The sequence below is a fragment of the Herpailurus yagouaroundi genome, unplaced genomic scaffold, assembly GCF_014898765.1.
Source record: "Herpailurus yagouaroundi ecotype Mexico unplaced genomic scaffold, PumYag 190, whole genome shotgun sequence".
Taxonomy (NCBI): domain Eukaryota; kingdom Metazoa; phylum Chordata; class Mammalia; order Carnivora; family Felidae; genus Herpailurus; species Herpailurus yagouaroundi.
Window position 1 is genome coordinate 25,101,935 of NW_024412421.1, and position 15,878 is coordinate 25,117,812.

The window sequence follows — 15,878 nt, forward strand, 5'->3', positions numbered from 1 at the left end:
AAAGAAAAAAGTGGCTTGCTGCCTGGTGACAGCCTGGACTAGAATTTGGCTCCTGAATCCGCTGCTGCCCTTCTTCTTCTTCTTCTTCCTCCTCCTCCTCCTCCTCCTCCACCTTCTCCTCCTCCTCCTCCTCCTCCTCTTCTTCTTCTTCTTCTTCTTCTTCTTCTTCTTCTTCGGTTTGTTTATGCACTTATTTATTTAGTTTATTATTTTGTTGTTTATTTAAGTAATCTCTACATCCAACATGGGGCTTGAACTCATGACCCCAAGATCAAGATTCACCTATTCTTTTTTCTTTTTTTCTTTTTTCTTTATTTAAGAGAGAGAAAGCGGGGGTGGGGGTGGGGATTGGGGAGGGGCAGAGAGAGAGGGAGACACAGAATCCAAGGCAGGCTCCAGGCTCTGAGCTGTCAACACAGAGCCTGATGTGGGACTTGAACCCACAAACCGTGAGATCATGACCTGAGCTGAAGTCGGCCACTCAACCGACTGAGCCACCCAGGCTCCCCTTTTTTTTATATATATATTAGAGTTTCTTCTGTCTTTTTTTTTTTAAGTCTATTTATTTTGAGAGAGGGAGTGCACAAGAGTAGGGGAGAGGCATAGAGAGAGAGGGAGAGAGAGAATCCGAAGCAGGTTCCATGCTGTCAGCACAGAGCCCAACACAGGGCTTGATCCCACAAACAGATCATGACCTGAGCCGAAATCAGGAGTTGGAGGCTCAACCTACAGAGCCACCCAGGCATCCCAAAAGTCGCCTGCTCTTTTGACTGAGCCAGCCAGGTGCCCCAACCCATTACTCTCCTGATATAATTGAATCAAAAACCTCGGCCTACTGTAGGCAGGCTGGGGACTCAAGAGAGTCAGATGGGCCTTTCATCAATGGTGTCCTTATGGCCAATATGCATTTTTCTCTGGCCAGATAAAAGACTGTGAAAGTCACGTGGTATGGAAGAGGGACTGATGGCTTGGGTGGCCTTCTCCTGTGAAGGCCTAGTCAGACCACATCTGAAAAATCCTGTTTGCATGTCTGCACACCCCATCCCTACCCTTAGGGTGGACTGTACTGAAAATGGGGCAGGGATGGGAGAACAGTTTTAATCGGGACTCTTGATCAGCTTACCTCAGGCTCTCTCAGTCTGCTTCCTTCAGAGTTCTGGCTGGAGTTCTGTGAATCTTGTTAGAGATGGTTTGATATGCCTTCCCCGGAGACTGGTATTGGCAGGGATCCTCAGTTACTTGGTACAGATGGTTTAATCCAACTCATCCAAGTCAAGATGGCACTATAAATTTATATCTAAACACATAGCAGTAATATACAAAAAGATAAAATTCTAAAAACATAGTCATACACTCCCCCTCCTTCCCCACACACAAAACCACAAACATCCCTGTAATGAGAAATGGGGCAGGAACACAAAGAGGAGACCAGGGCTGAAGCTGCAGACCTGCTGCTCTTTGAGTCTGGAAGCAGGCAGAAGCAGCTGGAAATCTGGGGTAACAGAGCTATAAAGTTCTCCACATGAAGCATAGAATTAGAGTTTGTACACTGCTTGAACTCAGGGGCTGGAAAAGTAGGTAAAAAAAAGTTTCCAACCCTGCTCTGGGGCTACGACTTATAAAGATGCTTGCCTAGGGAGAAAGAACCTCACATCCTGGACCTAAGCTGAGTGAGTGCTATAAGATTTGATCTTAGAGCCAGAGGACCTGGGGAGACAAAGGTGAAAACCTCTAGACAGGGAAGCAAAAGTAAAGTATAACAGATAAGATGAATTTATACACTAAAGTTTAGAAACATATGGGGAAACTAATGAGAAAAAAGGAACCAATAAAAATCAAAAAAAAAATTTACCTCAGAAGAAATGAAAATAACAGAGTAATTAGAGAATGTCTTTAGAGGCGCCTGGGTGGCTCAGTGGGTTAAGTGTGGACTCTTTTTTAAAAAACATTTTTTTAAACATTTATTCATTTTTGAGAGACAGAGCGCAAGCAGAGGTGGGGCACAGAGAGAGGGAGATATAGAATCCAAAGCAGGCTCCAGGCTCTGAACTATCAGCACAGAGCCCAATGTGGGGCTCAAACCTTGAGATCATGACCTGAGCCAAAGTCAGATGCTTAACCGACTGAGCCATCCAGGCACCCCCAATTGCGAACTCTTTTTTTTAAAAAAAATTTTTTTAATGTTTATTTATTTTTGAGACAGAGAGAGACACAGCATGAGCAGGGAAGGGGCAGAGAGAGAGGGAGACACAGAATGTGAAGCAGGCTCCAGGCTCTGAGCTGCCAGCACAGAGCCCGACGCGGGGCTCGAACTGTGAGATCATGACCTGAGCCGAAGTCCTATGCTCAACCGACTGAGCCACCCAGGCGCCCCGCAAACTCTTGATTTCAGCTCAGGTCATGATCTCACAGTCTGTGAGATCGAGTGCTGCATTGGGCTCTGTGCTGACAGTGTGGAGCCTGTTTAGGATTCTCTCTCCCCACCCCTCTCTGTCCCTCCCCTGCTCACATTCTATCTTCCTCCCTCCCTTCCTCTCTCTCTATCTCTTTCTCTCTCTCTCCAAATAAATAAATAAATAAACAAACAAACAAACAAACTTAAAAAAAAGAGACCCTCAAAGAGATAAGGAAACGTTAAATCCATTAAAGAAAATAAAGGAAGCTACAAAAGGAAAAAGAAACAGGAAGATGTCAGTATGAAAAGTACTAAAAATTCTAGCAGTGAAAAATAGTGTCATTTGAATTTGAAACAATAGATAGAACTCTAGCCTGGACACAGAATTCATGAATTGGAAGATAATATTGAGGACTCCATCTAGAATACAACGTAGATATGAAGGACAGATTGACAGGCTTGGCATGTACCTAATAGGAATTCCAGATATGGGTCAAGAAAACGGCAAGGAATTAATATTTGAAGAGAAAATGGCTGAAAATTCCAGAACTGAAGAGACAGCATGAGTACCAAACAATAAATAGATATCTAGGCATAATATAGTGAAACAGTAGGCAAAAATAAAGAGAAAATGTTAAAAACTACCTGAGCAAACAAGAATTCAAAGGAATGACAATTAGGCTAATGTACACCACATCAACTTAGACACCAGAAGATGATAGAGGGGTATCTTATGGAAGCTAGAACTCTCCACCCCACTATCATTCAAGAACGAGGTAAAATTAAAGGTATTTCTGAACATGCTAAGGCAGTTTTATCACCTACAGGCCTTTGCTAAAAGATCTACTAAAGGTATACTTCATCAAGAAGAAAAGTAAACCTGGGAAAAGGAGCAGGTTGTTAGTGCCATCATGGAGCACAGAAATTGACACATAATGTTGATAAATTAACTATAGGACAGTATATCATGATGCTTTCTGCTACAAGTAAAAGAATAACCCACAGTGACTTAAACTCTAAAAAAATACTTAATTTGCTTATAATGAGAAATACGGAGATAGGAAGTTCCAGGGTTGGGGCAGTAGTCCAGTATTGACATGAAGGACCCTAGATCATTCCGTTTTTCTGCTCTGCCATCCTCAGGGTGAAAGATCTCTCTCCTCATGGTTTTCAGATGGCTGCTGCAGCTCCATGCATTTTGTCATTACTCTAGCATCCCAAGCAGGAAGGCAAGGAGATGCTAGCTAAGAGGAAGTTTTGAATGTGCCTCTTTGTTGGGAAAGAGAACCTTTCCAAGAAAGCCCCTGCAGACATCTCCTTATGTCTCATTGGCCCGGGCTGATCCATCCTTAGACCAATTCCAGATAAAAGGGAACAGACTTACTGTGCTTGGCCTTGACTAGGCTTGCCTCATCTCCTGGGACTGGCTCCTTTGTTGCCTGAACAAAATCAGGACTCTGTTGGCAAGAAAAAAGGGGAGTAGCTGCTGGTAGGCAACCAGCAGTGCCTGCCACAGATGACGAAACACACAAAAATCCAGTGTCTAATTTGTTTTTTAATTAAAAAAAAGAAAGTTAAAATTGTTGACCACATTGTCAGGGAAGAATAAGGTATAATGAAGTAGGGAATTTCATTGTTAAATCACACCAAATTGTTGCCTTGTTCAAGGGGATAGCGTGGCTAAAAACTTGCAGACTTCACTTTTTAAAAAATGTATATATGCTAACAATTTAACCACTAAAAAAAGAGAAATATAATTTTTAAGCCAGGAGGAAAAAGAATGGGGGGATCAGGGAGAACAAAGCATGCCAATCCAACAGAAGTCAGGAAAAGAAAAAAGAACTAAAGAAATCGTAAAGAGAAAACACAAAGTAAGGTAATAACAGAAGTCCAAATACATAAATATAATGGATTACATTCATGTTTTCAAAAAAAAAAAAAAACCTCTATCATATTGGATAAAAAGCAATAAGTGGAAAAAAAAAAAAAAAAGCCATAAGTGGTCTGGAGCGTGGAGACGCCTATCAGTGAGACTCAGGGCCTTATCAGGAATGGCTTTTGGCCTTTGTCACCAGGTGGTTCTGTTCTTTAAATGACTTTCTGTTCCTTGCCTCATCTTTTCCTCTCTCCCCAACTGTTTATGTCTGGCCTTGTCTGCTCAGCTCTTGAGATAATGTTGTTTTTCTAGACTTTTCTTTCTTCCCTAGTATGGATATGTATAGTGAATTCCTGGACTTTTCCCTGATGAAAACAAACCACATTGGGACCCCATGAGTGTGGAGCAGAGCTGGGCCAGAGTGGAGCACATCGTGGTGCTCCATCTGCCCCACCCACTGCCACACCTCAGAGCCTAGCAGTCCTCCCCCAAGAGCCTGCCTCTTAAGGGGCAACATTGGTCCTCTCATCATGAAGACTGGTGGTTTATTTTTTAGGACCTAATTTAAAGTTAGCGAGAGTGATGGCTGTGGATTTGAGGAAATTTGTTCGCTCATGAACTCTGGTTTCCTGACTGCTAACTCTGAGCAGCAGCAGCAGCACCAGCAGAGCCGAGCCCAGACTGGATGTCAAGTCAAGGAAGGGAGGCGCTCAAGAGACAGAGGCTGCCCGAGGGTATATAACTGGGGTGCAAGGAGGGCCTGAGTCACTAGGATAACTGTGATGGGCCTGTGCCAGAGGCTGGTGCCAGGCTATTGCAATGAGATGACTTCACTTAGCTGAACACGGGAAGGTGAAGCCACCAGTTCTCAGGCACTTCAAGGGCATGCGTCACTGGGTTTGAGACTATCAGGTCTCTTCCTCAAAACAATGACTGCCCCCGCCCCCCTTTGCCCCAGGCACCTTCTGCCAGGGTAGGCAGGGAGGCAGGGAGTTTGCTGGGTTGCTAGGTTGGCCGGGATCTGGGGCACGGGGAACCTTTCAATTGTTTTACCCCAGTTAGTGGGAAGAGCCTCTCTGGTAGCCAGTGGGTGCTTGTGGCAGGAGCACTGGCCTTGGAGCCATCAGGCCTGGTTGGCATTAAAACTCCATCACTTACTGTCTGGATGACCTCGTTCAGTTAGTCTTGAGACTTCTGTGAATACTAAATGAGAGGCTATGCCCCCAAATGCTCAGAAACTCATATAGCATCATGCAGTGTGAGTAATCTGTGGTTTGATGCCTTCATATTAAGACTCTGGGACACGTCCTCAGGCTGTGTGACAGTGGGTGGAAAGAGGGTACTTTGTCAGCGTCTTGCTGGGTTTTTTTTTTCTTTTCCCCCTTCCCTTCCAGATTAAGGGGGGGGGGGGGCGCCCCCCTTCCATCCTCCAAGCCTTATTTTGACATTTCTTTTCTCTGCCTGCCAAGAAGATTGTGTTCAGCTGCGCTGGTCTGAGGCTGTGCTATCCTGTGCTTCATTAGGTTAATTCGATGGCTTGTCTCCTGGGAACTGACCAGAGGCGAGGTTCTAAAACCACCCTAGCCTCCAAAAGCCAATCAATCCTCCCTGTTCTCCTTTTGGAGCAGCCTTTGCTGCTCAATCCCATACACCTGTTTTTCCTCTCCTCTACCTGTAAACTAAAGGCCCCCTTTAGCTTGTATTGGTTGCTCAAGCGTGCATCCCTTGATTGATAGAAGGTGTAGGGGAGGGAGACCATCCATTCTTCAAGGCCCGTGCTGTCCCTGATGTTCTGGATTCCGGTCACCAGTTCCTCAGTTCATTCTCAGCATCCTAAGCTCGGTCAGCCATTTAGGGGACATTTATTGTTCAGCAGTCTTACCAAATATGCTAATTTGTGACCGCAAACCAGGCAGCATTGCTCTGCCACCTACTAAATTTCTCATGTGACTTCCCTTCTCTCTTAGAAGCCTGTTTCACATCTGGTCTCTGTAAATCTCCAACCCCAACAATGAAGAGACCCTCATTTTCCTACTGCCGAATCCCTCCCTGTGTCTGTGCCCTGACTCTGCTTTGCTTCCTGTTTCTTAGGCAGACCCTCTCCGTGTAGGTCCAGCTCCCATCCCTTCTTACTATCAAGGATTTGGCTTCTCCACTGTATTCTTTTTCCTGCAGCATTAACTTTTTCCTCTACCAGCATACAAATATTCTGCAGTATCTCCCAACTTAACCCCCATTCCACTTCGTTCCATTCTTAATTTCTTTTTTTTTTTTTTCTGGCAACACCTTTATTGAGTTATAATTCACATACCATACAGTTCACTCATTTTGAGGGTACAATTCAGTGGGTTTTAGTCTACTTACATGGTTATGCATCCATCACCACAAACAATTTTAGAACATTTCATCACCTAGAAGGCAACCCCATACCCATTAGCAGTCACTCCCCAGCTGCCCCTAGGCAACTTCTGTTTTATGGATTTGCCTATTCTGGAAATTTCATATCATGTGTATACACACACACTCGCTCTCTCTCGCTCTCTCTCTCTCTGTCTTTAAAGAATGAATATAGGGGTGTCTGACTTCAGCTCAGGTCATGTTCTCACAGTTGATGGTTTGAACCCCGCGCGGGTCAGGCTCTGTGCTGACAGCCCAGAGCCTGGAGCTTGCTTCTGATTCTGTGTCTCCCACTCTCTGGTCCTCCCCTGCTCATGCTCTGTATCACTCTTTCTCAAAAATAAATAAATGTTAAAAAAATTAAAAAAAAAAAAAAAAGAATGAAAATAGGAGCACCTGGATGGCTCAGTTAAGCATCCGACTGGTAATTTCAGCTCAGGTCATGATCTCATGGTTCATGAGATCAAGCCCCGCATCAGGCTCTGCACTGAGCATGGAGGTTGATTGGGATTCTCTCTCTCCCTCTCTGCTCCTCTGCTGCTTGCTCACTCGTGTGCACTTTCTCTCTTGCTGTCTCTCTCAAAATAAATTTTTAAAAAAGAATGAAAATAAAAAAGACTGTTTCCACCACCTAAGTTAAGGAGTAATACATTACCCAATACTTCTGAAGCCTCTGTAAGCCCCTCCTTGATCTTACCTACCTTCCTGTCCCTTCAGAGGAATTTCCCGAATTTTACATTTTTTCTTTGATTTTCTTTATTGTTTTATCTTCTATATATATAGAGAGGCATATGCTTAGCTTTGCATACTTTTGAACTTTTTATGAACTCCTACTACTGGCATTCATCCATGACTTACTTTTCTTGCTCAACATAGTCATTTTTTGGTCATATTCATCCCTATTGACGTCTGAAACTAGAGTTCAATCATTTTTTCTATATGACATGAATGTACCACAATTTACCCTTTTTATTCTGAGGGACATTTGGGTTGTTTGCATTTTTCAGTTATTACCAAGTGGTGTCTTCAACATCCTTGTATGTCTTTTGGTGCACATGTCCATATGTACCTGGTAGTAGAAATAACTAGAGTTGATTACACACCTGCCAGGAGGCCTAAAATTTTAAAGATAGAAAATTTCAAGAACATGGAACAAATGGGACTCTCATATACCACTGGTGGAAATGTAAAATGCTACAGCCACTTTGAAACACTATTTGATAATTTCTAGTAAAGTTTAGCATACACCTTCCCTATGACCCAGTAATTCCACTCCCAGGTATTTATCCAAGAGAAATAAGAGTAAGTGTCTACAAAAAGACGTATACAAGAAGTTCAGGGCAGCTTTATTCATAACGACCCCAAATTGGAAGCAACTCAAATTTCCAAACATGGAAAAGAACAGACTACAGATACGTACAGTATGGACGAACCTCCAGAACACTCCACTGAGCAAACGAAGCCAGACATACAAGAATACATAATAGGTGTTTCTATGAATTTCAAGAGCAATTAAATGTAACATATGGTGACAGAAATCAGAAAAGTGGTGGAGTGCAGGATATTGATCGGAAAGGAGCACAAGGGAGCTTTCTGGGGTGATAGAAATTGCTCTCTGTTTTCTAATGGGTGGCTACACAGATGTGCACATAGGTAAAAATTCATCAAGCTTTACATTGAAAGACCACTGCATTTTATTGGATATGAATTAAACCCCAGTGGAAAAAATAGATCGTCCCAAGTGGGAGTGAGATTTGGGGAGGGGGGGGAATGAAACAGTATATTTAACCTGTTGTCAGGCTTCACCTTGAGCTTTAAATCTGCTTAAAATGACAAGCAGGCCAAATTCCCTGGATTTGTTATTCAGTGATTCTAAATATTTAGCCTTTCAATGAGAAAGCATTCATTCCCACCCATACCTCAGGAAGATTTATCTCTGAAGATACTCACACAAAGGAAGTCATAAAATAAATTAGCCCAGGACAACTGAGGAAAATTTCTACTCTTGCATTCTGTTCCCACACCATGTTTTTTTGTGAGAAAGATGGTTTTTAATTTCTCTTTTAAAAAACACAAAACACCACTGGGATATTCTTATGTCTGTCTTTATTAGGTAGTACCACATTATCTTCCAAAGCATTGTACCAACTTAGTGTCCTAATAGTGATGTGTGAGTGTTCTTAATACTCCACATCCTCTGCCAATTCTTGGTACTGTTAGGTTTTTTTTTTAATTTTCCCACAAAAATCCTGGAAGACAGTGCAAGCAATAATGTCTGTGACATTGGCCATAGCAACATTTTTCTAGATATGTCTCCTGAGGCAAGAGAAATAAAAGCAAAAATAAATTATTGGGACTACATCAAAATAAAAAGCTGCCCAATGAAGGAAGCAATCAACAAAACTAAAAGGGTTAGTATCCAAAATACATAAAGAACTTATTATACAAATCAACACCCAAAAAACAGATAATCCAATTAAAAAATGGTCAGGGGCACCTAGATGGCTCAGTTGGTTAAGCTTCCGACTTCGACTCAGGTCATGATCTCACAGTTGGTGGGTTTGGGCCCTACATCAGGCTCTGTGCTGACAGCTCAGAGCCTGGAACCTGCTTCAGCTTCTGTGTCTCCCTGTCTCTGCCCCTCCCCTGCATGTGCTCTGTCTCTGTCTCTCAAAAATAAGTAAACATTAAAAAAAATTTTTAGTTGGCAGAATACATAACAGACATTTCTCCAAAGAACACATACAGATGGTCAACAGACACATGAAAAGCTGCTCAACATCACTTGTCATCAGGAAAGTACAAATCAAAACTACAATGAGATATCACCTCACACCTGTCAGAATGGCTAAAGTCAACAACACAAGAAAGAAGTGTTGGCAAGGGTGTGGAGAAAAAAGGAACACTCATGTACTGTTGGTAGGAATGTAAACTGGTGCAGCCACTGTGGAAAACAGTATAGAGGTTCCTCAGAAAGTTAAAAATAGAACTTCGTTGCCTGAGTGGCTGAGCCAGTTAAAGGTTCCACTCTTGATCTCAGCTCAGGTCTTGAGGTCGGTCGTGAGTTCAAGTTCTAGATTGGGCTCTGTGCTGCACAGGAAGCCTACTTAAAATAAATAAATAAATAAATAAATAAATAAATAAATAAATAAACAAACAAACAAACAAACAAACACACATTTATATACACATATATACGTGTGTGTGTGTGTGTGTGTGTGTGTGTGTGTATATAGTACTACCCTATGATCCAGCAATTGCACTACTGGGTATTTACCCAAAAAATACAAAAACACTGATTCAAAGGGATACATGCACCCCTTTGTTTATTGCAGCATTATTTACAAAAGCCAAATTATGAAAGCAGCCCATGTCCATCAATAGATGAATGGATAAAAGTGAAATAATTCAGTGAGAGAAAGACAAATGCCATATGATCTCACTCATAAGTGGAATTTAAGAAACAAAACAAATGAGCAAATGGAAAAAAAGAGACAAACCAAGAAACAGACTCTTAACTATAGAGAATAAACTGGTTACCAGAGGGGGGTGCTGAAATAGATTTTTTTTTTAATTCCTCCAAGAGCCCATTTTAAAATGTAAATCAGCTCATGATTCACAAACCCTACCATCAGATTCATAATAAATCCTAATCCCTTCAAAGCCCTCTGTGGTCACCCTCAGCCTTCTGTGCCTTCGTCTCTGACACCCTCACCACCCCCCCCTGCTTCATGGGCCCATTTGTTCTATGTTTATCAGGTCAGTCTTGCTTCCTCCTCATTCTCTTTGCATTCTTTGTTCTCTCTCCTGGCTCCCTGTAATTTCCCTTTGTATTTGCCACTAGACCAGAAGCTCTGTGAGGACAGGATGGGTGTGTCCTGTCCGCATTGTCCCCATGCCCAGTACTAGCCCTTTAAGTATCTGCTGAATGAACAAACAAGTCCCCAGCAGCCAGGTGGGTCCGGAAGAATGGTCTACTTCCCTTTTGGGTACCAGAGCACGTGCCTTCCCTCCAACTTTGTTCTCTTGGTGTGTGTATGCCTGGGCTTCACGGGAAAGATCAGAGCAGCTGTGAGGGAAGAAATCAGAATTAGGCAGTGAGCACCTGAAGGGCACGCGGAGTCCACTGGAGGAAACAAGGTGCATGAAAGTACTTCTCAAGGGTCAGCACTGGGTGACTTCTGGGGTTTGGGGTGCATGTTGAGGGGCCTCTGATGTTTCTTAGTTCCAGGTAGCAACAATTCCTCCCTGTGTCTCTGCCCTCAACACATGTTGAGCTGCTCAAGCTCCCAGGAACAGCCTGGCCATGGGGTTTGCAAAGCAAGGGCTTTTGCTGGTTACCCCACTTCTCTGCCTTTCTCCAACACATTGATGAAACCAGGACTTTTCTTCTTCCCCACAAGGTAGCCAGTTACCTCAGATGCCCCCTTTGTTGAGCTGGAATCCCAAGGAGTTACTTCTCCAATAGGGAGACATTTCCTTTGGAGCCTCCTGTGCCAACTTCTGCCCAGCCCCGACCTTCAATGGCCACCATGGGCTGCCCACCAGACACCAGGTCTCCCTGGAGAGGCCTCTTGGAAAGTCACTGCCGGGTTACTTTGTGGTTGGCTCTCGCTGGGTCACAGGATGTTAGGAGCAAGACCCTGTAAAACCAAGTGCTTTTCTTCAGATGTTGGGCATAGAAAGGGGCAAAGAGGGAATTGAAAGAGACAATGACCTGGCTTCCTATTTACAGACAATCAGCCAAAGGCTATGCCTGGAATCTCGCCTTCCAAACAGGTGCAGTAAAAAAACATCAGAAGCAAAGCACCTTGGAACCCGTGCTGTTGGGCCCCCTGGGAATCAGAGCCAGTCACCCTGGGTGAGACATGTTGGGGAAGCTTTGCTTTAGGCCCTAGAAACCACCTCTGTGTCTGCTTGTCACTCGTCCTGGAACCCCTTGGTAGTTGGAAGAAGTCACAGGCCTCTTTCTGTGCCCTGGCCGGTCACAGGCTTTGGAATCAGATAGACCTGGACACAGATATCACCTCCACTCACAAGATTGTGACCTTAGGCAAATTCCTTTACTTCTGTGATCACTGTTTCCTCACCCAGAACCGTGTCTTCCTTATTGGAATGTGCTAGTTCCATTCCCCGATGGCTTTGTGGTTTGGCTTGGCTCCAGAAATTTGAGCTGCCATGAGTGGAGAGGGCAGCTAAGGTCCTTGAACACAGTCTGAGAGGCCTTCTCTGAAGCTGCTGGCAGCAGCCAGAGGACCCTGGAAGGGCTGGCTGGAGCTGGAGCTTTCAGCAAAGGGCTGTGGTGCCCAGGGGCCAGGTCAGAACTGGGGCTAACTGGATTTGGAGAAGAGCTGGTGGGGACAGGCAGGCAGCCAGATTGAAGTGATCCCTATGGCATGGAGCCAGGGCCCAGGGCCTCCACTCTCAACCTTGTCCCTGACTTTTGCCTAGCCTCCCTTGCACATGGCATGGATCCAAATTCCTTTCCTTAGGGCCCCTCCCTAAACTGCTAGCCTCTTCTTCCTGCTATTGCCCACCAGGGCAGCCTAAGGCCTCAGATTGCCCATGTCCCCAAGGACCCTGGCATTCACTTCATTCAAACATACAGATGAAGGTAACTGTCTAGATGACTGTGTGGTTGGGGCTCTGAGCCCAACACCCCTGCATCCTGACACCAGAGCTGGAAGGATTGTTAATAGTTCACTGAGCTAACCCAGGAATGCTTCATCTAGAGCCCACACCCGGGAGAGGAGAGGGCAAATCCCAGGGCAGAGGCCCAGCCCTCCCCCATGGACCCCTCTCTTGCCCAGAAGGGTTTCTCACAACTCCTCAGAGGGTAGAGAGCACCAGGGTGGGGAGTCATAGCTGCAGGCAAGTCTCCTGTGATATTTTCTCTGGGCCATTTTCTCTTCAGTTTCACCTGGAATTAACCTCACACAGCTGGACTAGGAACTTTCTGAACCTGGTTCTTCCAGTGACTTGCCTTGGACTCCAGGGAAATCCCTTTATGTCCTTGTTTACTTTCTGGCTAATAAGTGAGGAGAGTAGGCTAATCTCTTCCTCTGCAGCCCTTGAGAGCTATCTGTGGGTGGTGAGAGGAGAGAGCCCTTTCTTTTGTTCACCCTTTGGTTAAGTGGGCGTCTCCTCTCCTGCTAACTTGTCCCCTCTAGGACTTGAGGGCGGGGCCGGGGGAGAGAGAGAGAGAGAGAGAGAGAGAGAGTGTGTGTGTGTGCATGCACGCGTGCATGTGCGAGTGCAATTTATCTGCACATTACTTTTCCTCTCTGCAATTTCAGGGTCATGCTGCGGCAGCTTGGCGCCTGACGAGAGCGAGGGGGAACCTGCCAGGGGATTACTGCTAGCGAGAGCTAACAGCAGGACAGCAGGCCTCAGGGGAGTGGGGATGGGCAGAGCAGCCTGTGAGGCTGGGCCAGCAGCACCAAGGAGGCCTGGGCCCTGGCAGGGAGCTCGGCACACGCTCAGCTGACCCAGACGGCATTCACGGTAGATCCCCACTGAGCAGCAGCTGTCCCCAGGCCCTGGAGGACCTCTCAGCAGGAGCAGGAGCTCTGTGAGACCCTCTTCGACCACAGTTGGGTCTGTGACCATTGGGAGAAGGGAGCAGCGCCTTGAATGGGAAGCGGAAGGGCAGAACCTAATGCAAGGAGGATCTTGGTCTCTTCAGGCGAGTTTTCTGACACCCACAGAGCTTCCTGGGTTTCTTCTCTCAAGACTGGGGCATCGTTCCCTCCCCTGGTGAAGGGTTTGGCCCAGGAGGGCCAGCTGAGGCGGGGACAACTCTTGGATGGAATCCAGACCACTTGAAGCTCATGTGCTCTCTGCTGTGATTGAGGTTCAAAGGCTTCCCCACTGCAGGGGACGAGGGGCCGCCTCCGTGTCTGCTCATGAACCACAAGGACTCCGAATGCTCCAGACTGGACCGTTTCGAGCCACCAAAGAGGGGGGCCCCCGGAGCTGGCAGCCAGCAACCCCAAGGGACTAGAGGGCTGGGATGGACTGACCTGCCCCTCACCAGGGCAGTGGGAGAATCAGAGCCTCTGTGGCCCAGCTAGTGACAGAGAGACCTGATGAAGCCATAAGCAGGGGCCCGAGTGGCCCAGGGACAGGGGAGCCACTCCTGCCTACGTGCTTTCTCCTTGCGTAGAGGGAGGGTGTGGTGAGGGACCCCTGCCTCTGTCCCCTCCTCAGCACGTGCCCCTATGCCCTTTGCACGTGGTGCCAGAAGAGGCAGGCTACGCTGTGGCTGGCCCGTCAGTGGGCTGGGAAAGGAGTGGCCACAGTGACACCCCACTGCCCACCAGGCTGGTGGTCTGGCCCCCCGGGGCGCCAAACCATGAAGTGCTCCCTACGGGTGTGGTTCCTCTCTGTGGCCTTCCTGCTGGTGTTCATCATGTCACTGCTCTTCACCTACTCCCACCACAGCATGGCCACCTTGCCCTACCTGGACTCGGGGACCCTGGGTGGGACCCACCGGGTGAAGCTGGTGCCTGGCTATGCTGGCCTGCAGCGCCTCAGCAAGGAGGGGCTCCCCGGCAAGAGCTGTGCCTGCCGCCGCTGCATGGGTGACACTGGAGCCTCTGACTGGTTCGATAGCCACTTCAACAGCAACATTTCCCCTGTGTGGACCCGAGAGAATATGGATCTGCCTCCAGATGTCCAGAGGTGGTGGATGGTGAGAGCTACAGCCCCTCCTGCCTCCCCTTTGCTGCCCCCTTGGTCCCCCGGTTTGGGAGTCACTCTTCAAGCCCCTCTTGGATTTGGGCATTCTGCCTTCTGGCCCCCAGAGCCTTGACAAAGTATTCGGTCCATTTGACCAGAGCCATCTGGTAGGGTCACAGATTCTGAAAGGCAGAGTGAGCTTTGGCCTGCAATGAGAGAGAACCACTTTTTAGTGCCTACAGGGGCTGAGCAGACACCAGAAATGCCCACTAGGCCAGGGAGATAACACAGGAGATACAGGCCCCAAGGAGGAAGATGCTGAGAGGTAAGGACCATGGCGGGGAGAATGTCTGCCCTTTATAAAGGAGGCAACCCCTCTCAGCTATAGCAAACTTGTGCTCTGCAGGGATGTGACCCATCACTGCTGGATCTTCTGACCCCTTAAGAGAACTTGGAAGTCCACAGTTTTTTGCTAAATATCCTAATTTGTAAATGTTGGCTCACAAGAATTTTAAACACCGTGAGGGCCACTCACTTAGTTTTCTACAATTGCTGGAAGAGGCTTTCTTCTGGGCCAGGATAAGAAAACATTGTGAGTTTCTTTGGGAGATAAGGGAGGTGAGGGGCAGGGGATGAGAGGACAGGTATGCCCGAGGCTCCCTGCTTTTCTGGCTCCTGTCGCCTTTCTGCTCCTTTTAACTCCCTTTACCTCATCCTTGTCATCTCTGGAATGTCACTCCCTAGGCTCTTCCTGGGCCATCTGGTTGCCATACTGTGTCAGGTGGAGCAGTGTCAGTGCTTAGCCCAAGGGCCCTCAGGCCACCTTCATTCCCCGCTGGGGGACTGGGGAGTCAGCTCCTGGTTTCCCCAGCTGGAAAATGGGGAAGATGATGACTCCCCGCTCTTTCTCACATTCAGGGAGACAGTGAGGAGGAGCTCCTGTGATCAGGCTTATCAGAACAACTCACAGATCCTGCTTCCTGGCTCAGACTGTCCAAGTCCCTAAGAATGGGGAGGTCTACAGAGCAAGGATCACCAGGAGCCCCAGGGGCCATTCCTGTGGCAGCCTGGAGCACTGTTAATCATAGTCACAGCCCTCATTTTGTGAGGAAAATCAAGGTTCAGATAGTGCATAGAGCTTGCCTGAGGTGGTGGCCACCTAGAACCAGAGCAGGATCCTGGGCAGAAGTAGACCCATGGGTAGGCCAGGTTTCCTTCCCTTAGGGATGGAACTCGGGGCTGTTTAAGCACCAAGCATGTTCTTCAGCCAAGACACAGAAGCCATTTCTCTCGGGCTCCCCATAGTCACTCCCTTTTGCTGTGAACTTAGAAATTCTTATCTCAAGCTTAGCTTCCTGTCCACACTCAGTTTGTATTCTTGTTCTCAAGAGCCTTTCCTGTGCTCCTGTGCTAAGAGAAGAGGCAGAGAAGCAGGCCTACTCCATTCCCTTCATTTATTCTGTCCCCTGAGCAGCTCCTGCTCAGCCACACTCCCCATATTATGGTTCAGACCACAGAGCGTGTTAAAGC

General features: G+C 46.7%; 1 protein-coding gene across 2 annotated transcripts in view; it reads left to right on the plus strand.

Moving 5' to 3' along the window:
* ST3GAL2 (ST3 beta-galactoside alpha-2,3-sialyltransferase 2) overlaps nucleotides 1-15,878 on the plus strand; it is a 49,228-nt gene that overhangs the window by 19,402 nt on the left and 13,948 nt on the right. For both annotated transcript variants that reach the window (XM_040443091.1, XM_040443092.1), the window contains exon 2: nucleotides 12,965-14,361. In XM_040443091.1, the coding sequence (XP_040299025.1) occupies nucleotides 14,023-14,361 (339 nt within the window). In that variant the 5' untranslated portion in view covers nucleotides 12,965-14,022. The remainder of the gene's footprint in view (nucleotides 1-12,964; nucleotides 14,362-15,878) is intronic.